The sequence below is a fragment of the Gigantopelta aegis genome, chromosome 12 (genome assembly GCF_016097555.1).
Source record: "Gigantopelta aegis isolate Gae_Host chromosome 12, Gae_host_genome, whole genome shotgun sequence".
Classification (NCBI taxonomy): domain Eukaryota; kingdom Metazoa; phylum Mollusca; class Gastropoda; order Neomphalida; family Peltospiridae; genus Gigantopelta; species Gigantopelta aegis.
Genome location: NC_054710.1, coordinates 20,583,030 through 20,607,222, shown reverse-complemented (window position 1 = coordinate 20,607,222; position 24,193 = coordinate 20,583,030). Strand labels below are relative to the sequence as shown.

Sequence of the window (24,193 nt, the reverse complement as noted above, 5' to 3'; positions counted from 1 at the left end):
ATTGGAGCAAACCGATTATAACCGATGATCTATGATGAAATCCCAACCGACTCTCATCACTAGCAGAAGTAGTAGTAGTAGAAGTATTAATTAATTAATTAATGATAGTAGTACACACGCCAAAAAAAACCCCAAAAGCAACAAAAACAAAACTAAACACTGTGGATGTTTTTTATTTATTTATCTTGTGTGCGTAAACTTACCATTATCCGTTTTGTGCGTAATGTAGTGGGTGTACCTGGTGGCGGTCAGATTCTATCATGATTCCATAATCTCGCACGAACACGTCCCCGACCATCACTAACGATCCGTAATATGCCGAAAACAAACGATGTTTTCAGCGGCTGCGCGGTGTTGCTGCGCTTGGACTGGTTTTCGTTAAGGTCGAATTTCCGGCAGTAAATTGAAGAAAAGGGCATAAAAACAACTATTTTATGTCAAATTTATGAAAAATGAGAAGCAAACAGGTAGTAGTACTGTATAATATTGTCACATCATATATTTAAGAGGTCGAATTAAGACGTTTGTTTCAACTTTTCGGGTTTTGCTTTTCATGAAAACTCACGTCTGCATGAGGTCTCACATCATGGTTTAACTTTAATTTTTTTTTATGAACTGAGTACAAATCAAAATACTTTGAACCGTTACATCAGTGTCTATCAATGAACTATGGTTTTATTTTTAACATTTCACAGATGCACATGTTTGTGATTTTGGTATATATTCCTATTAGAAAAAATAAAATTGAAATTGAAATTTTTACCTAAAATGAAAATTTGAACAGGCCCAATTAAAAAAAATTAAACAAATTAAAGTCCAAACCAAAATGTTAAAGCCGCACACCCTATTTCCATCCAGCAAAAATAAATTATAATTTGGTTAATCTACAAACCTGTATCACACTTAGATCACGTTTTTATCAAATGGAGTGAAAAAGCAGGTTTTATATCGATAAATACCATGGGAATCCCCATGTCCCAAATGCTTGAAATAATTTTTAAAGTTAGTATTCTGATGTCACCGGTAGAGGTCGCTCGAAGCACAACAATGCCTACGTCATGACAAATTTCACAGACTTGGGGTGCGTTCGTTTCACCTCTCCTGGACATGTTCCAACTGTTCTGTCCTGGTTGTATCCCCTCTCCAGATATCGTAAGACTTAGCAAAATTGTTGGTTTTAAGGGTTTGTAACGTTTTGTATTGAGTGAGACACTTACTTGTCCGAACTTTATTGTTACTGAAAATGTTACTGAACTGTGAAGAAAAATCTCACAAATGAACAACAACAAATCGGATGTTGATTGCGCGAACCGTGCACGAGAAAACAAACTGAACCAAAATGATAACGGTCACGTGATATACCAACGTCTGTGACATTGAAATGGAAATATCCCCTCTAAAAATAGATTGGACCTCGCTTGCTTAACGGTTTTTTCTCGATAACACGTCTTGTGAAAAAATGCAACAAATGCATTTCGTGGTTTTACAAACATCAGGATTACCAAAAAGCACTTCAGGTGAATGGAAATGTGTATTCTAAATAATAAAATGTAAGTAAGGGTCAATTTTATTTGTGAAAAATGGGGTTTAATAGCGAAAAACAAAGCCGTAATGGTTAACAAATAAACGTAACAATTACAAAAAATTGCTCTCCTACCTTTAATTTTTGGTAGATTTTACCCACATTTTGTCCATACAGAATTCTTGAAAAAACCATTACAATGACACGGATTTCACATACTAAGGCTTAGACTAAGGTCAACGACAGTCACTTTTCGCACCCTTGTTTTGGGTTCGTACACAATAAATATAGCATATCTTACCGTTATTTCACTTGAAATCCATATTTCGTAAAAAGTAAAAAAAATTAATCACAAGATTTTCTTCAAACACATTCAGATGCATTAGTAATGTTCAAACAAAACATTTTCAATAGCAAGTTTGCATTGGAATTTTTCCAGCATTCTTAAAACGGAAACGTCATGTACCCAGTGTATGGTTATTGTAAGGCGATTCAAAATGATGTCATTGGAATACTGACGTCATTCAAATTCAAAATTAGCTATATTATTACAATGCTTCGCCACATTAAAATAAAAACTGGCCTACTAACCTTGACCCCTGTCAAATTTCTATAACAAGCGGACAACGTTGTTTACAGGTTGGTATTTTGTTATTTTTCATAATTCTGGACAAAATATTAATTTTAAGTTTCAAAAGATGAAAGAAATAAAAAGTACCTTTTGTCAAATATATCATATCAAACAATTACCGTTGGATATGTTTTATTTACTGTGTACAAAGCCAAAACAAGGGTGCGAAAAGCATGTAATTTTGGGTGGGGTTCACAAGTGTACAAAGAGTACACTTTTGACCACCCCCTCCCCCCAAATGAAAAATGTTGATTGACCTTTTTCATTTAAAAAAAAAAGTGTATGCTGGCCCCTTAACCCCCTCCCTACTGCATACGGTTTGTACGCTTGTGAAAATGTTGAAAATTATGGACGGCCCCTAAAGCACTAACAATAGATCTAACGAATGCAAAAGGGGTTGGGTGTAAATCAGATGAGAGCCTTCTGTATGCAATTTAATTTTATTTAAATGAAATTAGTGGGTGAGCCTTAACTCAGGCATGCATTTAAAGCTGAGTATACCAAAAATATTGGTATATATTGGTAATATTGTGTCAATACCGAATACCATACCAATACCGAGGTAAATCACCCCAAAATACTGATATTGATATCAAATTTCAATACTGCCTAGCTATAGGTAAGAAATTGTAAGTATATATCCAACTCTGTTACATTCCTTAACAATTCTTTTTTCTACACATGAACCAAAATCATAAGTGTACAGGCTCTCATTTTTGTAAGGGGGGGGGGGGGGGCTCATTTTTGCCTGAATCTGAATAACAACATATATTCTTATTAGCATTACCACCAAACAGCTATATATAGGGTTGCAAATGAATCACTACACATTTTTATATGGATTACAACTAATGTTGAGGATAGAATGATAGAAATACATAGTAAAACGGTCTCAGTTTAGCACATTTTGCCAGAATATCTCTTATAATTTTTGCCAGAATTTGAGGTTTTGCTCCAGAACTAGGGAGGCAGTTTCCTGCCACACACACTCATCAAGATATGACCAAAATAGGTGGAAAACCCCACATGACCCTTATGTCAGTTAAAACGGTCGTAGTTTTCTTAATTTAACTGTATATGGCGATCATGGCAAAAATATATATCAATTTTAAAGTGTCATCTGCATGTGCATGTTTATTTTTGCGTCCTAGTGTGTGAAGTCAGTAAAAATGTGAGATCACATGACAGTCGTTTTTCTATGGAAGAAAATAAGGGTGCTAAAATTTGAAAACATAAACTAAGGATGTAGATCACTAGAGTTTTACATTAAAAATATGACTATTACTACAATATATATATAGTCAGTATTATATTTGAATAAATATTAAAAGAATATTTAGATAAAATAAAAATAGAAATAACCAAAGCTATTTAAAAAACAAGTTTGTCTGCACCTTATGTTGCAAGCAATGTTTTAAACACAGTGCAGCATACTGTTGACTGTTAAATCAATAAAATTGTCAACACAGTTCCCTTTTTGTTGATTGCTTAAAAACATAAATGCAAATTGCAGTTATATACTTTGTTTTTATGATGTTTTGTGCTTGTATACTTGAAAATAATAAATAAAACGACTCAGTGAGAGGGGTATGTAGACCGAATGTAAGCATGTGTGCACTTTTGATTGCATCATATATGTAGATTCAAGTAACAATTAAAAAGTGATTCTAGGTACTTAATAATTGTATTAGTATATTTTAAAACTGCTTTGTAATTTTGTTATAATTATTAGTTGAAGAAACTTTTTAATTGTTATATTTTTCTGCATTGTTGGTTGAACTTGAACCATTCAAGTAATAATTTAAAAGGTTCTTCAGCTAATAATTATAATAATAAAATAATACTAATATGATTATTAAGTACCGTTAATCATCAGGGACCCATGCTGTATATATATTTTTAAAGAAAACTTTAAAGGTATATTACCCGGTATAATAATAATGCTTACCATAGGAAAGTAGGGGAATCATTTGATAAATCATTCATGAAGCACTGGTTGAAACAGCAAAAAAGAAGAGAATAATAGGGTTTTAATAGGATTTTAACTGAATGAACAAAATGAATTGCAATGTGATAAAAAAAAATCTGTAGCCAAATTCAAGTAACAAAGCAGAATTATTTTCAAAAATAGGTATACAAATACAAACAACATGCAGTCTTTGAATGAGCTCTTTTGAGCCGAATTAAAAGTTAAATTGCATTTGGAATATAGGTCCATCTCAGATGAGTGCAAGGCTTGAAAGTCACGTTGTAGAGTGAGAAGCAATCAGCTTTGCTTCTCAGGTTTCAGGATGGAAGCAAAAATAAATGCTAGACATTGAGAAGCAGTTCTAGAAATCAGTCTCAAAATTAGATTTGTGGTGTAAGATTTATAATGATCTCTTTTTAAAATGAAGAATTCTCAATACATCTGAAATACTGTCAAAATTAAGATGGACAGCAAAAGCTGCTTTTGATGCTGAATATCGGGGGGGGGGGGGGGGGGGAATATTGTGCATTTTGAGAGGCATTTGCTGCCTACCTCGTCAAATTTGTATTTCTTGTTTCAGCCAGTGCATCACAATTGGTATAGCAAAGGCTGCGGTATGTGTTATCCTGTCTGTGGGAATGGGATGGCCGGTGTATATAAAATATCCCTTGCTGCGGTATGTGTTATCCTGTCTGTGGGAATGGGATGGCCGGTGTATATAAAATATCCCTTGCTGCGGTATGTGTTATCCTGTCTGTGGGAATGGGATGGCCGGTGTATATAAAATATCCCTTGCTGCGGTATGTGTTATCCTGTCTGTGGGAATGGGATGGCCGGTGTATATAAAATATCCCTTGCTGCGGTATGTGTTATCCTGTCTGTGGGAATGGGATGGCCGGTGTATATAAAATATCCCTTGCTGCGGTATGTGTTATCCTGTCTGTGGGAATGGGATGGCCGGTGTATATAAAATATCCCTTGCTGCGGTATGTGTTATCCTGTCTGTGGGAATGGGATGGCCGGTGTATATAAAATATCAAAGGCTGCGGTATGTGTTATCCTGTCTGTGGGAATGGGATGGCCGGTGTATATAAAATATCCCTTGCTGCGGTATGTGTTATCCTGTCTGTGGGAATGGGATGGCCGGTGTATATAAAATATCCCTTGCTGCGGTATGTGTTATCCTGTCTGTGGGAATGGGATGGCCGGTGTATATAAAATATCCCTTGCTGTGGTATGTGTTATCCTGTCTGTGGGAATGGGATGGCCAGTGTATATAAAATATCAAAGGCTGCGGTATGTGTTATCCTGTCTGTGGGAATGGGATGGCCGGTGTATATAAAATATCAAAGGCTGCAGTATGTGTTATCCTGTCTGTGGGAATGGGATGGCCGGTGTATATAAAATATCCCTTGCTGCGGTATGTGCTATCCTGTCTGTGGGAATGGGATGGCTGGTGTATATAAAATATCCCTTGCTGCGGTATGTGTTATCCTGTCTGTGGGATGGCCGGTGTATATAAAATATCCCTTGCACTAATGGAACATTGTAGTGTGTTTCCTCTATAAGACTATATGTCAAAATTACCAAATGTTTGACATCCAGTAGCTAAACCATTGTACTCTAGTGGTGTCATTAAACAAAACAATCTTTTTAATGGTCAGTTTTGAGCCTTGCAAGTATTCTACCAACTGAGCTAGATTCCATCATTCCGATAAATAGCTGCAAATTAAATGTTTCCACATACATGTATTACAGGGCTCGAAACTCACCAAAACATATGGTGGCCCCCAAAATAATAATGGATGGTAAGAGAACCACGAGCATAATTTTAATGTGGAATACAAATATAAATAGTGGCTCATATCTTATAGCTCTAAACAAGATCGCCCACATATTATTTGGGTGACTATAAAGCCATTATGTTTTAAATATGTAAGTCCCCAAAACGGGACATTAGTCGCATTTGGCAACCTGGCCACAGGCCGTTTCGAACCCTGTATAATTCCCTGCATCAAGATTGTAACATTTCTAACTTTAATGGCTGTTTACCCATTTTTCATAGCGTTACGCCCCTTGAACTTAGGAGATATGGAAATTTATTGGGTCCGGTAGGTGACATGTATTGCTTTAGCAGTACTCTCTGAATGCTTGTTTTGTTTATTTCTTTATTTTAAAGCTGTGTATTTTCTTCCACAGACAGTGCCGAAGAGAACGAAGGCCATGTTGAAGAAGAAGAAGAAAAAGCTGAAGAAGAAGCCACGGTCCGGCGCACGCCGCTACAACCTTGATGACCTCATCAAAGCAGCCAAAGAGGTTCAGGATGGCAGCCTGACGACGCGGGAAGCCGTCGTTAAGTACGACCTCCCATACAGCACGCTGCACGACCGCGTCACGGGGCGCACCGACATGGACGTCACAACGCGCGGACCCAGGTTCGTGCTCGGCAAAGAAGGCGAGAAGATGCTGGCCGAGTACTTTCACTTCCTGTTAACCCTCGGAATCCGCACGTCCAGCTCGAGGATGAAAGGATTAGCCACGGAGCTGGCCAAGTTGTTGGGCGTGCTGAATCCCAAGAGGAATCTCTCTGTCAAGTGGTATGGCACGTTCGTCAAACGGTGGCCCGAGTGCGTCACAGAGCCTGTCGCCGTGGATACCAAGTCGGTTAATACGTATTTCACTCAGCTGAAGGAAATGTTAGAAAGGTATTATTTAAAGTGATATATGTCAGTCTGGTTTCATAGTCTGTTTCATATTCTATGGATGGTCAACAGGGATGGATAGAGAGTGTTTCAGGCAAGGAGTGCAAGTTTTAAAAAGGCCATCTTCAGTATTATTATAAAAAATATAGTAATATTATGCACTTAATAGTGAACAAGGCTTGTATACAGGAATTTAGCAAGGATGTCTGGTATCAGTTACATGTAACTAGTTGTCTAATGAGTAGTATAGATTGCTATCTCTAAAGTATATGACGTCATGAGGTGACACGTCATCCTAGCCAGCATGGCACCGCCTGTACATTTATTATCATTTTAATAAATCATTATCTGAATTAATCTCGTTCCATCTTTGACAGAACAGAGTGGGTCTATATTGTGGCCAGCAAAGTTTGTAGGGTGTTTCAAACATGCTCCTCAGGACAATGTATTGAAAAAAAGAATCCCGAAACTCACCTCCTACATATGCACCAGTGATCCGCTTTAAAGGGGCACATACAGGGTTTTTTAGGAAGTGTGTGCAGCTTTGAAAAAGAGCTTCTACATTATTATAATATTTATTATTATATTGCGGGAGGCACCACATTGTTATAATATTTATTATTATATTGCGGGAGGCACCACATTATTATAATATTTATTATTATATTGCGGGAGGCACCACATGGTTGTCATACATGTATTTATTATTATATTGCGGGAGGCACCACATTGTTGTCATATTTATTACTATATTGCGGGAGGCACCACATTGTTGTCATATTTATTATTATATTGCTGGAGGCACCACATTGCTGTCATATTTTTATGTGAATGATGAGAAACGCTTCTGGAAAGAAATTAAAGGGAAGATCAACTCAAATATGAGCCTGATATGTGGGAAAGATGCATACCCGGACGACCAACACATACTGACACTTTAAGAAATGAAAAACGCCTAATTTTAAAATTATTATTCCGGCTAACTGGTGGCAGCCATTTTGTTTAGTTTTTGTGACGTCCAGTGGTATAGCTTGGGGTGAAGTGACGTCAGCTCCGTCCAATGCCTCTATAATGCACAGTGTAAACAAACGCTCTAATTTACGACAAGGTGCTTCGCTTTCATCAACCTGACTTGTAAAACAACATAAATGATGATAGTATAATAAACTATTTAACTAAATACATTTCAATTTGCATCAATAGAACGAAATGGAGTTATAGTATTTTACTCTTTTAAAAAAAACAAAGAAAAAAATGCATATTATTAGGCCTATTGGTAGGTGACATCAAATATAATCTCAAGAAAAACACAAGGTTTTACAATAAACAATGGATACACAAATCAACAAATATCTGAGATGTATTCCTAATATCAATGTTAATCTATTATTCATAACATTGATTAAAACAATAATGTCGTTTTCGCAGGTTAAGCGATAATACCACGGTTCCCGTCCATTAACTAACAGTTCTTTACAGCAAACCGGAAATAGTTTGTCTCGTGCATTTCTGCTCTCAAAGCAGACGACATTATTGAGAAATACTTAAGTTTTTTAATAAATAACTCCGATATTAATATTCAGTTAAGTATTTACTGAACTATAATGACATACCATTTAATCTCAGACATTGGTCCATCCATCTACATGTTAATTACTTCAAATCATGGAAGTAATAAAAAAGGTAAACGTCAAGTTTAGACATACATGTACATGTGTAGCTGACTGCGGTGAAACATTGAAATTTAATTTTAAAGGATCATGCACATTAAAACAATCAATTTCACAACACACGGGTACGTTCGAGCAAAAACGACCACTCACGATACCCAAATAATAATTTTCCTTTCTTTGGGAATATGTAATTAGTCAGTTTTGTGAATTTAGATTGGACAGTCTACTTTATCGAGTGTTTTACAGAATTACTTACAGTAATAAAGCAGGATGGCTGATAATGTTCATTATGATTTGAGGGGTGTCCGCGCGGTTATCACACAATACCCTGTGATCTTAATAAATGAAGTGTGTCTAGACACAGTGTCTGGGAACCGTCTAAATATACACCTGCCAATCAGGAACCACAGGTACAAGCCACGGAAAGAAAAGACCAATTAACCAAGAAAATACTCCGATTATTATTTCAGTATGTGGGTTAATTTATGTACAAAACATAAGACAGTTATTTCAATACTTTGACAATGGTGGTTTATTTTGTATTGAAAAATAATATATATTTGGTGCTGGCTTACTGTGATGGATATTATTACAGAACATTGCAATGCATCCGCAAAAATCAGGGATGTTTTATTTCTTCAGTTTGAAGACTAATTCCTGACGTGACACGTTAAGTATTACATAACCACCAGCTCATCAGAGGGGGTATTCACTGGGATGGTACAAAATGGCTGCGCCCGTTATATATAATAGCCGTCACATTTAAGCATTTTATTAATTAACTATGCGATTATACTTGTTGATATTAAGCAATAACGTGCATTATATATCATTGAATATGCATACCAGCCAAATGCCTTAATTGCCCCCTCCTTTAAAGTGCACTTGGGAGCTCGGGCTCAACTACTAACCTCCGATGCTTTTTCAGAGGCAATTTAGTGTTGTATATTGTGGATGATGATTTTTTAATTTTAAAGTCATTAAAAGGGCAGTTATAAAAGTGGGGAGGGGTGATGGGACTCCTATGAAATAGTCATCCATTGCAGGCGTTTTAGACACCCACCTAAATCTGCACCTGATGAAATCCTGTGTTTTCCGTCTTATTGTAGATATCAACTTGTTGACAAGCCGAGACGTCTGTTCATTCTTGATGAGACGGAGATCTGCATTCCGTACCGGCCAGGCAGCACCGCCCCGTTTCCAGACAAACTCAACGAGTCCGTCGGCAGATCAGACGATGGGAACAACTCCCAGGACGGGGCAGACAACTCTGTTTTTGACAAGAAGCGAACCGTGTCCAAGAATGTCACGCTGTATGGTTGCGGAAATGCGACCGGGAAGGTGTTGAAACCGTTTTTTGCATGTCTGTCAAATTTACGCAAGACGGAGGAAGTTTTGGTCAACTGTCAAGGTCACCGTGGTCTGATGCTCGGAAAGTGGAAAAATGGGGAGGAGATTTTCCAGTATTACCTCGAAAACCACTTCAAGGGTCAGACGATTGCCCCCGACGACACCCGCCCAGTTCTGCTGCTTTTTGACGCTCATAAAGCGAAACCGTCTGATGCTACGATTCGGTGGGCAAGAGAGAACCAGATAATTCTGTTTCCATTACCCCCCCATGTGCATCAGTTACCAGATGTAGGCTGTATGGAACACTTCAAAGACAGTTTCGAAGAAGAGTGTATTTCCTTTCTCGAGGATTTTATTGTGGATGATTTGGTTAACAGAAACCATGCTTGTAACATTGCTGGTAGAATCTACCCTGAGGTTGTCTCCCCTGAAAACCTGATTGCCTGTTTTCGGAAGATTGGAGTGTATCCATTCAACCCGAGGGTTGTCGATCCTAACGCTTCTGTATTAAGTGCCAGATCGGGACAGAAGGAGATTACAGAATCTAGTCAGAATGACCTGGAGTTGGAGGTCAATGGTAGTGAAAGCGGAACTAGTCGTGGTGTGAAAAAAGTCAAGGTGAAAAAAATGTCGAAAAAACCAGTGGCCCAATCTTCCAAAGACATTATTGCAGACTTTCTGAAAAAGAAGAATCCATATTTGTTAACGGACCAAGCAATGCGTGAGATAAAGATGCAGATACAAATGGAGGAAGAGACTCCAGACATGATACTCAAGAAGGCAATAAGGGACGTCAAAAAGTCTGGTCTGTCAATGCGAGGTGCCGCAAAGAGGCACGGAATACCATACAAGAAACTCTTTGAGGAGATGGCCAAGTCGAACTCGTCAATCCGCGACAAGCAGGGTTACCGTAGCTACACGATGATGAACCTGCAGAAGGCGATGAAGGTTGTGAAGGACAAGAAGATGACTTGTCACACGGCCAGTAAGAAGTTCGGCGTCCCATACAGCACGCTTCACGACCGCGTGGTAGAAAGGGTTAACCCTGACGTCTCATCCCCCGGGCCACAGCCGCTCCTCGGACCTAAAGAGGAGGAGAAAGTGGCCGATTTCCTCCAGTACATTAGTCTCCTAGGTTACCGCTTTCAGCAGAAAGAGGTCCAGACATTCGTAACAATATACTCTCACAAAAAGAAAATCCTCGATCCATGTCGATCGTTATCGGAAGCGTGGTACAGGCATTTCATGAAGCGCCACAAACGCGCCTTCCCGGATGTAGACGTGGCTCGGAAGCCCACGGCCGAGACGAAGTTTGTGAACCGGTATTTCTATGACCTGCACGAAGTGATGAGCCGGTACAAGCTGCTGGAGAAACCAGAACTGGTGTTCAACGTTGACGAGGTTGAGATCGACCTGCCGTACAAAGTCTCGTACAAGCTGGTCACCATCAAGAACGCTCACCTGCGCCGCGTCACTATCATCGCCTGCGGCAACGCTCAGGGGGAGAGTCTGCCTCCGTACTTCATCTACAGGGGCCAGCACAAGTTCAACCAGTGCCACCTGAAACACGCACCAGCGGGGAGTCAGGGCCGGTCGACTCTTTCCCGTCACACCAGCCCCGAGGTTCTGCAGAGGTACCTCTACGAACACTTGATTCCATCGGTGAACGAAGACGAAGAATCGCCAGCCTTGGTTCTGTTTGACGCCTTCAAGATGAAGGTTACGGAGCAGCAGATCGCATGGGCAAGAGACAACCGAGTTATCCTGTTTCCATTACCTCCGGGGCTTAGCGCCGAATCCAAATCCAGCGAGGTCGGAATATTACAGAATTTCCGGCAGTCTTTTGAGAAGACGTTTAAAGCATACACGAGCTGCCACCCCGGGAGTACTGTGAACAAGTACAACATCTGTGGTCTGGCGGGGGGAGTCTACGAGGACGTGATCGCCCCGAGCTGTCTGGCATCACATTTCAGACGGATGGGAATCGTCCCACTCAACCCAAAATCGGTGGACTTGGAGGCGAGGTATCCCAACAAATCTCGACGCGGTCCACCAGTCAAGAACGAATCAGAGGAAATGGACGAGGCTGACCAGTTTCTGAACAGTCAGAACCCGTTTCTACTCCTGAAGCAGGACCTTGGTAAAAGACTGTTACCCAAGCCTAGCAAGAGAAAAGCGGAATCACAGGTGAAGCTGAAGATTAAAAAATCTAGAATTGACGCTCCACGTTCACATGATTTTCACGACTCTGATGATGATGATGACGACGACGATGGTGATAGTGATGATGATGATGATGGTGACGAGGTAGCAGCAGAGCGTGTGGAAGAGGATGGGGCATTTGCCGACGTCCCGATCGCCGGTTTGTCGTATCCCCCGGTGTTGCACACCGTTGGAGATTGGTCAGGGTATGCAACAGTGTCAGCCGCGGTGGAGGAGGAGAGACGAGTGGGGAGGGTGACGGCCGCGGAGATGTCTGGAGTGACGTCGCGGACCTCGGCGTGGTACCGTAAGACCAGCAAGGTGACAAGTCTGCAGGATTTCCAGCAACCGTCGGCAACAGAGCAAGCAGTGCAGACCATTACACAAGAGAATGTGTCCGGTAATGATGATAACACATCTGTCTGTCTGTCTGTGTCTCTATCTCAGGGGGTCAGAATGTGTCCGGTAATGATGATAACACATCTGTCTGTCTGTCTGTGTCTCTATCTCAGGGGGTCAGAATGTGTCCGGTAATGATGACAACACATCTGTCTGTCTGTCTGTGTCTCTATCTCAGGGGGTCAGAATGTGTCCGGTAATGATGACAACACATCTGTCTGTCTGTCTGTGTCTCTATCTCAGGGGGTCAGAATGTGTCCGGTAATGATGATAACACATCTGTCTGTCTGTCTGTGTCTCTATCTCAGGGGGTCAGGACGTAGCCCAGTGGTAAGGCATGCGCTTGATGTACAATCTGTCTGGGATCTTTTATATCTTCTCCCTTACTGTCCATCTTCTCTCTTATGTTTCTGGGTCTCCTCTCCATGGCCCACATTTCAAAGCTATCTTAACGATACCATAAGCTATGTTGTCACTATGGCGTGTGCTGTGGCTTACGATGGTTTTACGATTTTGTAGCACTTAGATAGTTTTGAAATATGGGTCTAGGGCTATGGATTGCACCAAATCTGAGGTGATAAAGGCAAAAGCATACGAGATAGGGGGTGGGTGTTATGAGTTCAGTGTTGAAGCATATTCTCAAATTAGGGCAAAAACCTTAGAGGTATTTGGGCAAAATGAGCTGGCCTGAAACCTTTTCACCATGTATTTCCATAATTCTAACTACAATTTTTTATTATATTAGTTATAATCCATGTGAAAATATGTAGTGATTCGTTTGCAACCCTATATAGCAGTACGGCAGTAATGCTAATATGAATAAATGTTTGTATCCATGTTGGCATTTTCATTTAATTTGGACAAAAATCAACATGTCCCTCCCTGCAAAAATGGGAGCTCATACACCTATGGATAAAGGATGTGCCCAAAATAAATATGCCCCAGTATAAGCAAACCCAGATTAATCTTGAAACATTTCACCTTAAAATCAATGGAATATTAAGCTGTAAATACATAAAAATATCTTGAAATTAATTTCTAAATAAGTAATTCTTTACCAGCTATTATTAACTTTACTGTACTAAATCAATATTGGGGTGTTTAGAACAAAACGCCTGTTGTGCCCAAATTAATGGAATCTAAAGTCTCAATCACACTTTCTCAATAAGTCTACTCTCGCCTGCCTCACCCTCTCTCTGTATCTGTCTGTCTGTTTGTGTGTGTGTGTGTGTATCTCTCTCTCTCTCTCTCTCTCTTCTCTCTCTCTCTCTATCTCTCTCTCTCTCTCTCTCTCTCTCTCTCTCTCTCTCTCTTTCGTTATATTCACATTTATATTGAACATTTGAAAGTCTATATTTTAGAGTTTTAATGGGATAGAGAACTGTCTTGGTTTGGGGATGAGAAATGCTATGGGTTTTTTTTATTTTTTTTTATTTTTTATAAACAAGAAAAGGAAGTGTGGTTTCTTTTTCAGTATCAAGTGTACCAACCACAACGACAACCTTGCTAACCAATATCAAGACGGAAGTTTTTGATATTCCAGACATTGCTTCAGGTACATTAAACAAAAAATAGCTAAATAGTAAGTTCAGTTTATTATGGAATTTGCATATCAATTCCAAGCCTGCATATTCAGTGGATTTTGATTTAAATCCTGGATAGTTAAAAAAAAATTTAATTGGTTGATAATACTTATTTTTGCATTTTAAAATAACAGGAACAGGGATTGCATTAAAACATTTGATGATCACAAAAAACAAACAAAAAAATCAATGAAAATCTTGTAATAGTAAGATCATACAAAATGAATTTAAAAAGTGAATGGAAAGTCCTGGAGTGTGGTTGATAACAAAAAGTAAACCCCAAGTGTAATGGTACACGAATCAACAATAAAATCAACTAGACACAGCCAGTCTGTTTCACTGATCGACTGCGATTACTGGACTAAAAGTACATGTAGTTGCATGAATGCACATTGTGTATATCACGTATGTAACGTACCTTTGCTTTAAATGAGAAATAAGATTTGTGTTTTAAAAGTTTATACATTATATCTAATAATCTAATAAATGGTTGTCAAAACCATATATTGTAAGTGTATGGAATCTTCACCATCACAAAGCACCTCCGGCGACTAAGTCTGTTACTCTCCCCAAAATTACAGATGTTTATAAATTAACCAACAAATGCTTTAACCTGATTTACAGAAGTGATCCGAGGCCAGTCGACACTGGGTCCGATCTCGCTGGACAACATCAAGACAGAGGAGGTACAGGAGAGTGAAGGGAACCTCCAGATTCAGCTCGCACCAGGCGGTAACACTCTTAATTACACCGCGATTACTCAGAAGCATTGCAAATATTATTCTATCTCATCATGTTAAATATTTTTAGGAAAAATATCCGCCTGGTCCCCCCTCCCCTAACCCTAACCCTCACCTTAACCCTAACCCTAACCCTAACTAAAAATAATAAAGGGGGGGACCGGGCGGATATTATACCATTTCGTATATCATCTCATCCTGTTAAATATTTTTCATGTTATCTCATATTCACACAAGAAGTCAGAACTTCGAGATTCAGCTCACACTGGGATGTAAACTTTTATTACACTGCGGTCACACAGAAGCATGTTAGATTTTTTTTTTATGTCTCATCAGTTTAGATATTTTTTATATCTCATCCTGTTAGATATTTTTCATATTATCAGAAGCAGAACCATGACATCCAGCTCACACCAGGAGGTAACACTTTTATTACACCTCGGCCACACAGAAGCATGTTAGATATTTCTTATATCTCATCATGTTAGATATTTTTCATATTATCTCAAATTCACTTCAGAAGTCAGAACCTCGAGATTCAGCTCACACTGGGAGGTAACACTTTCTTACACAGCAATCCCAGAGAATCATGTTAGATATTTCTTATATCTCATCCTGTTATGATATTTTTCATATTACATGTACCTGAAATTCACATCAGGAATCAGAAGCATATGAGATATTATGAATCGGAGAGAAGCAAGTTACATATTTTTTTAATTTTAGCATGTCAGATATTTTTCCTATCTCACCTTCACATTAGGGGTCAGATAGAATCGTGTTAGATATTTTTCTCATCTCATGTTCAAATTAGGTGTGAAAGAAAACGTGTCATTTATATTAGGGGTCAAAGAGTTGTAATTATTTTGTATATCTGCCACAAGTTTCAGTCCTCAAAGGCCTGCTACAAGTATGTGGCTACTGGCTACTACAGGTTTTCTTGTCTCAACAGTGCAAATAACCATACTTTAGACACAAAACAGTCAGAGTTTTAAAATGTGCTTATGCATCATTACACAAATATTTGGGGCAGGACATAACCAAGTTGTAAAGGCTCACCCCAGTGATGCATGGTCAAGCTAGAATTGATCCCGGTTGGTGTGCTCTTTCTCATTTCAACCAGTGCTCCACAGCTGATGATACTGTGGGATGCTATATTGTCGCTTGAGAGCTAAAAGGTTGTAAATGGCAGATACGACCTAAAACGTCTTTTTTGCATATTCGGAATCGCCATCCCCGATTACATATTGTCACAAAACATTGTAGCTGTGTCCCTAATTGCATCGCTTATACAGAAGGATTTAAATGGTCGTAAGTGAATCATAGATACCAATTTGCACGAAAATAGATACATACCACTTTCCTCCGATTTGCTTGCTGTCCATTATGTGAACACAACTGGTCGTGTGTGGTAGATACACCCTTTTTAAATACATTTCATTATATAATTATGTCTGACATAGGTCGTATGTGCCAAATACGACCCATATGTATTCTTTGTTTTCGGTCTGTGATAGAAATTACAAATGCGAAGTACAATAGAGCATACATTATGTCAATATTTGTATGTGCTTGAATCCTAAAAATAATATGACTTTTGTTGTGAGAGCCCGATCTATTTAAGAAAAACATTTGGTACTGCATGTAACGAACCATTTGGCAACAGACAAGAAAGGTGTCTGTATGTATATATATATAAATAGGAATTGCAGTAACATTAATGTTTGTATGGTTTGCTATTTTATGTGCACCATAATTATAATAATAAACATGTTTTGGGGAATTTTCTTGAAAAACAAATATCTATTTTGAAATGTTTTTAATTGAAGCAAAGTTTCCAACATGTAATTTGTATCTGTAGATACAATTTTCAGCTGCCTTTGAAGATCTACAGGACTGCCCTAATGTAGGCATTATGGATTAATAATATTGCACATACAAACGTCATTGTAAATTATCCAGGACAAAAGACAGTGTAATCAGATATATGGTTAAAAGGCAAATAAAGTGAATGTGGCCTCGACATAAACGATAGCAAGATATATGAACTTTGATTAGCTTTACAGTTAACAAATATTTGCAACAGAATATCCCTGTCCTGAGTCAGACCCCCGATCCTATCGGAGGCTGGACTTGGGATAGGTGTGTTTGAAACCGTAGTGGTATATGGACTATGGACACTTTAAACCACTTACTAAGCTAAGCTAAGCAACACATCACACACACCAAAACATTAGCACAAATTTTTAACATAGCACACACAGCAGACCTGAACATGATATATAGCATACACAACAGAACTTGGCACATCAGTGACAACAAGACCTGAACATAACAGCAAAAAGCTGAACATGAGAAAATAATCACCATAGAACGTGACATAGCACTTGCGACAGTTCATTTGTTTGTTTTGTTTAACACCACTAGAGTACATTGATTAAATAATCATCGGCTATTGGATGCCAAACATTTGGTAATTATGACTCATAGTCTGTGGGAAAGTGCATAAAAAAGATCCCTTGCTGCTCACGGAAAAATGTAACAGGATTCCTCTGAAGACCAAGTGTCAGAATTACCAAATGTTTGCCATCCAGTAGCCAATGATTAATTAATCATTTTTTCTAGCAGTGTTTATCATAAGCAAAATCAAGACAGATTGAATTCAATGTCCTGGAATGGTGTTAGGCGAGCAAACACATGAAGTTTCAAATAAAATGTTTTAAATCTTTTATTGCAAGGTGATCAATTTACCACTCTCCTAAAACTTTCCAGGTGAGTGTGGAGGTGAAGATCCGTTACCATTACTGGTGAAATGGGAAACGTTTTGTTTTCAAAATCTTGATTAGCAATATTTCTAGTCAATTTAAAACTGATTAGCAATTACTGTTTGATGTTTTAAAATTGTGTAGCAATCTCTGAAACATGTGTAGCCAATCGCGACACGATACTGAACAAAATTTTCCATGTGAAGACTGCTCTAGTGGTGTTGTTAAACAAAACATGCTTTAACTTTTATCAAATGTTTTTGTTGTTTTTTCAAGGTGAAGGTCAGATGATGACTCTGGACATGGCGACCAACATCGCTCAGTCTGTGGCGGCGAACTCCGAGAGTCAGGGCAAATCTACACAGATCATCTACCTCCACGGGGAGGCTGATCTCACCGACGAGGCTGTCCAGCAGAGCCTTGTTCAGCAGGCAGTTGGAGGTGAGTGGAGAACGGTGCTAGTACAAAATACAACAACCAATATCAGCTGGAAATATTACTTTTATCACAGTGATCGATTCATTCGATGAAGATGGAAATAACTAAAAATGTATCCGACAATAGGGGATTACTTTGGCTATTGAATGTCAAACATTTGGTAATTTGACATATAGTCTGAGATAGGAAACCTGCTACATTTTTCCATTAGTAGCAAGGGATTATTTTTATGCACTATCCCACTGACATGATAGTACATATCACAGTCTTTGATATACCAGTTGTGGTGCACTGGCTGGAATGAGAAATAATCGACCGTGCATCAAGCAAGTGCTTTACCACTACATCCCACCACCAAAATAAGCCATAGTATATAAAAATTAGGGTCTGTCAGTTTAATAATTCATTTGATTTCTTGTTTGTGACTATTGATGTGTATATATGTATATATATATATCTATACAGTAGAATCTCATTGGCTCCAACTCGGAAGGGTCACATCCATCGCAACGCTCGAACCAAACAGGATGCCTCAAGTTACACTTACATGTTACTGACTGAATGGTTGGTTTGAACCACCCAGTGGGTCAAACACTTTCTCGTGCACCGACGGGGTTCGAGCCAACGGGATTTAATATATATACAATAAAATATCTATACAATGTATATACAGGGCTGCAAAAAGTACTCGCCCAGTCGCCAAATGTGAGTAAAAGTTCTGACGGAGACGAGTTAAAAAATGCAACTACCAGTCCGACTGGCAATCTTTTTCTGACTGTCTAATTTACAAACACTTTCGGGATGTCACTTGAATTTTGTAAATCTATATTTAAAAAATGTGAAAAACTTAGTATTTACCAGAGTATTTCAACATTTATTAATTTGTGAGTCACGGTTTCGGTCTTTTTTTTGTTTGCTATATGATGTTGATCACTTACCAAGTGTCCTTAACTTTTTGTTATTAAAAAAAAGAGAATATATATATATATATATACAGTAGAATCTCATTGGCTCGAACACTGTCGGTGCATCAAAGTCTGTTCGACCCATCGGGTAGTTCGAACCATGCATTTGGCCGTTGTCGGTTGCTTCTCTAACACAAAAACCAATCGGAATACCTCGCATATTTCCGTAAAACTGGCTTGGGCGAGATGGTCCGACTGACTCATGAGTAACAAAGTCGCCGTCAAATGTCGGATGAGATACATATTTGTAACTATTGTTTATCACCATTAAATAAACAAATAACAAACACACTGGCAGTTTGTATTTATAAATATTTATTAATTTAAAAAATCGTTCTTTATTATGCTGTTGTAGAATATTTTGCGACATATTGACAACGTTGAGAAAAACATGAAGCTGAGGCGGAGGCCCTTTAGCCTACCTCTTATTGTTGCAATCACTACATTACATTGATCTCTCGTGTATTTCTAGTTAAAAGTAAAATATGCCGACGCTCATGCCTAAAATGATTAAAGTAAACAGGCGACGCCTGCCTAGGCTCACTAATTGATTGGTGTTACATGCAAGGTTCATTCAGCTAACGATTATCGTAGTACAATTGTCTGTACTAGAAAGATAATTACCGATAGGTGCTAAATAAACAACATGATAAGCCGGCATATGATCTAGGCTTTATTCGTTCCACTTCCGAATTTATAATAACTTACTCTGTGACTGACGTGAAAGGGTCGATGAAAAATGTGTACATAAATAATTTTTTGTATTTCTTCGGACAGACTTAGTCGTTCGAGCTAAATATGTTTAATTTTATAGTTCGGACCAATAAACTGGTTCGAGAAAAAGCTTCTGTTCGACCCAAGGGGTATTCGACCAATCAGCACCAAAATAAAAGGGTTTAATAGAACAAAAAATCGGGACATTGTGCTCGGTTCGAGAATACTGGTAGGTTCGACCGTTGGGCATTCGAGCCAATGAGATTGTACTGTATATATATATAATTTGAAGTGAATATTATAATATTGTTGAAAATAATATATTCTACATGTATAGGTTGGCGGACTAGTAGAAAGTCTGCCAGGCTAGTACATTTTAGTTGGTTCTGGTCCAGCGGGCTTGTGAAATATTTTCAATTTCTGCATCCCTTATATGTTATTGTTTTTTCCAGACAATCCCGCTGAGAATCAGGAAGTTATCATTGTGTACATTCCAGAATTCATGAACGAAGTGACAGTCTGATGTGCCGAGTATTTGCACGTTTTCAACTTTCGAGTCTTTGCAAATTCATGAAGTGATTGTTTCAACTGTTACAAATTGTCTGTTTAAACTTTGAGTATTTGCTCATTTGTGAACAACTGTTTCAGTTTTAAGTATTTGCAAAGTCATGAACAACTGGTTCATCAAACTCTGGAATGAACTGACTGTTGAATCATTGAGTATTTGTAAAATCATGAACAACTGTTTCAACTTTGTGTGAGTATTTGCTAATTCATGAGGTGACCATTTCAATTTTAAATATTTAGAAATTGATACAAGGGAGTATTTTCAACTTCCTGATGTGGCTGATATGTAGAGTACTTGCAAATTCATGAACAAGGTACATGTAGCTGTTTGAACTGAGTATATAAACAAAGCGACTATTTCAAATTTGGAAACTCGTTAATTGAATGACTGCTGAGATGTATCTTTTTCCAATTATTCATGACGATTGATGAATGTTTTCAGATTTCCTGAACTAAATGAATGTGAGAATGATTGAGAATTAGTTTAGATTTCACGAAATGACTATGAATTGTTTGTGAGTGGTATTTTCATACACAAGTGAAGGTGTGAACAGAATCAATGTGAGAATGATTGAGAATTAGTTTAGATTTCACGAAATGACTGTATGAATTGTTTGTGAGTGGTATTTTCATACACAAATTAAGGTGTGAAGTGTTGAATATTTGCAGTTTTATGAACAGATGGACTGGAATGTGGAGGATAGTCTCAAATTTACAAATGAAGTTATCTGAATTCATGAACAGAGTGAAGTGTTGATGATTCTTCTGCGTGGAGGATTTTTCAAGAGTTTGTGAACTATGTTTGATGTGGAGGATTTTTCAAGAGTTTGTGAACTATGTTTGATGTGGAGGATTTTTCAAGAGTTTGTGAACTATGTTTGATGTGGAGGATTTCTTCTGTGTGTAAACTAAGTGGTGGTGTGAACATACCCAGTGGGTGGAGGATTTTCCCACAATTCATGAACCCTGTGCAATGTAAAACATTTCCTGAATTCATAAATGAAGTGACTGAGGACTGAGTATCCTGTCAAGTAACTTAGTAGGGTTAACTTGAATGTTGTTCCTGAATTCATGAAGAGACATGCAAATTATATTGTTCCTCAATTCATGAGAAGACATGCAAATTGTACTGTTCCTCGATTCATGAAAAAACATGCAAATTGTATTGTTCCTGGGTTCATGAAGAAACATACAAATTGTATGCTTCCTGCATTCATGAACACAGTGATTTGCAAATTGTTCTGTTGTATAATTTATAAACAAAGTGACTAGCAAATTGGTCTGTTCCAAAATTACAGTTCTGATCAAAATTCATAAACTGAATGACTTTTACATTGTTTTGTTCCAAAATTCACAGAATAAATTGTGAATTGACATGTAGCACTTGTTGAAGATTGCGTTGTGGAATGGAACTGATTGAATTTTTTCTCGTTCCAACCAGTGTATCAAAACTGGTCAAAGGCCGTAGTATGTGTTTTCCTGTCTGTAGAAAAGTGAATGTAAAAGATCCCTTGCTGCATTAGTAATAATGTAGCAGGTTTACTCTGATGACTATGAGTCAGAATAGAGTAAATTGTGAATTGACATGTAGCATTTGTTAAAGTATTATACGTTATGTCATGTTGTTAAGTGCAATGTGGGCCATTTGATAAAAGAATCTCCTTTCGTTCCATCCAGAGCAGGGTTTATTGCAAAACATTTAAAAACTGAAATACTGATCGAAACTTGTGTAATTTAGTAATTATTCTTAGGCCCAATGCTGTCAGGGATTTAGATTGCACTAAAGCTAAGGCAATAAAGGGTGTGTCCAAAATAAGCAAGTTGAGTACAAACATGCTAACCTCAAAACATTTCACCTCAGAATCAATGGAATGTTAAGCTGTAATTAGATTAAAATAACTTGTAATGCATTTATGAATATAATATGTACAACTCTTTACCAGCTATTAGTGGGTTTTCTCTGATAGCTATGAGTCAGAATTACCAAATTTTTGACATCCAATAGCCCATGATTAATGAATTAATGTGTTCTAATGGTGTCGTTTCACCCATAGCAATGATTTTAAAACATTGCCAGAAGTGAAACGGCTCAATGTCAGCAATGTTTTAAAATCATTGCTATGGGTGAAACGGCTCAATGACAGCAATGTTTTAAAATCATTGCTATGGGTGAAACAGCTCAATGACAGCAATATTGAGTTAATTTGCCTATGCCAGTTTTTCTTCAAATCTTTACTTTTGCAGCAAATCAACATGACTGAAAGGTTATTTTTCTATATGTAAACCTATTTCAGAAGCACACTTTATGCTAAATACTAGCAGATAATATACACCACTTATATACAGTTTGGCATCGTTTACAAGCTTTACCGATGACAGAAATGTTTTACCAGTGGCAGAAAAGTGCCATCAGTTATACTCCTGACCTACGGCAATTTATATCTAAATGACGGCAATTGCAATCGGTGCAGTTCGAACCCTGTAAAAAAGACCTTGGAGTACTCAGAACAGACAAGACGCGTGTTGTTCCCAAATTAGTGTGATCTACAGCCCAGTGCTGTTAATACACAGCTTACGCTTCTCTCTATATACTTGCATAGAGGCAGGATGTATCCCAGTGGTAAAGCGCTCGCTTGATGTGTGGTCGGTTTGGGAACGATCTCGGTCGGTGGACCCCATTGGGCTATATATCATTCAAGCCAGTGCACCACGACAGGTATATCAAAGGCCTTGGTATGTGCTATCCTGTCGGTGGATGGTGTATATAAAAGATCTTTTGCTACTAATGGAAAAATGTAGCATGTTTCCTCATCCAGTAATCGATGATTAATATATTAATGTTCTCTAGTGGTATCGTTAAACAAAACAAACTTTAACTATATACTTACATGTACTATCCAATCTTCAGACATTTTAAAATTATTTGGTAACTATTCCTAGTCCCAGTGATGTAAATTCCTGGTCGCAGCTGTTAGTCTCTACAATTATTTGAAAACTATACCTAGTCCCAGTGAGGTAAATACCTGGTCGCAGCTGTTAGTCTCTACAATTATTTGGTAACTATTCCTAGTCCCAGTGATGTAAATTCCTGGTCGCAGCTGTTAGTCTCTACAATTATTTGAAAACTATACCTAGTCCCAGTGATGTAAATTCCTGGTCGCAGCTGTTAGTCTCTACAATTTTCAGACATCTTAAAGTGATCTGCAGCAAACTCAGTGTTCCAGATGGAACAGGGGCGGGACGTAGCTCACTGGTAAAGCATTCGCTTGATGCGCGGTCGGTCTAGGATCAATCCCCTCTGGCTATTTCTCGTTCCTGCCAGTGCTCCACAACTGGTGTAACAAAGGCTGTGGTATGTACTACCCTGTCTGTGGGATGGTGCATATCGAAGATCCCTTGCTGCTAATCGAAAAGAGTAGCCATGAAGTGGCGACAGAGGGTTTCCTCTCTCAATAAATGTGTGGTCCTTAACCATACGTCTGACGCTATATAACCATAAATAAAATGTTTTGAGTGCGTCGTTAAATAAAACATTTCCTTCCTTCCAGATGGAACAAAAAGGAGATGCTTATATGACATGACCCATGTTCATGACTTGAACACCTATTGTCACAGACCCTAGTTTCAACCCGTGAAAATGGACACCTATAGTCCGTCCAATCAACTTACAAAAATGTTTTTTTTTGGTAAATAATGTCAATTTGGTTTGACACAAGAAGAAAAGTAAAAGTGTTTTGAAAATAACAAAGAAATACAATTTGTGTGCTATTTACAAATCAGTCGGCTCAGGAATAAATAAATTGTAAATTTTGTAGTATAAAAAAAAAAGATGATCCCAGTGACTATAGGTTGGTTAATGTAGAAACCTGTAAGACATCTGGATAAAGTTACAACAAAGTAAAACGAGTCTGTCATGTTAAAGTGGGGAAATGCCCTTTAAGAAACCCACACTAAAACGTTACTCTATAATTGT

General features: G+C 38.2%; 1 protein-coding gene across 2 annotated transcripts; it reads left to right on the top strand.

Moving 5' to 3' along the window:
* The first annotated feature begins 357 nt into the window (after positions 1-357).
* LOC121386455 lies at positions 358-22,165 on the top strand. 2 transcript variants are annotated; one of them, XR_005959660.1, is made up of 8 exons: positions 358-467; positions 6,322-6,827; positions 9,607-12,449; positions 13,923-14,003; positions 14,656-14,763; positions 17,813-17,977; positions 20,106-20,410; positions 20,890-22,165. XR_005959660.1 is itself a non-coding variant. In XM_041517353.1 (7 exons), the coding sequence occupies exons 1-7, from the start codon at positions 453-455 to the stop codon at positions 20,174-20,176; spliced, it is 3,789 nt and encodes a 1,262-aa protein (XP_041373287.1). In that variant the 5' UTR covers positions 358-452; the 3' UTR covers positions 20,177-22,165. The 2 variants fall into 2 exon arrangements, 1 of the variants encoding a protein (XP_041373287.1); XM_041517353.1 differs by having other exon boundaries at positions 20,106-22,165.
* Positions 22,166-24,193: the final 2,028 nt, after the last annotated feature.

What these genes read in the sequence shown, in the direction of transcription:
- LOC121386455 (XM_041517353.1), top strand. An exon ending in CTGAAGGAAATGTTAGAAAG is followed by an intron (nt 6,828 to 9,606) that starts GTATTATTTAAA and finishes GTCTTATTGTAG; the next exon opens with ATATCAACTTGTTGACAAGC. An exon ending in GATTCAGCTCGCACCAGGCG is followed by an intron (nt 14,764 to 17,812) that starts GTAACACTCTTA and finishes TGTTTTTTCAAG; the next exon opens with GTGAAGGTCAGATGATGACT.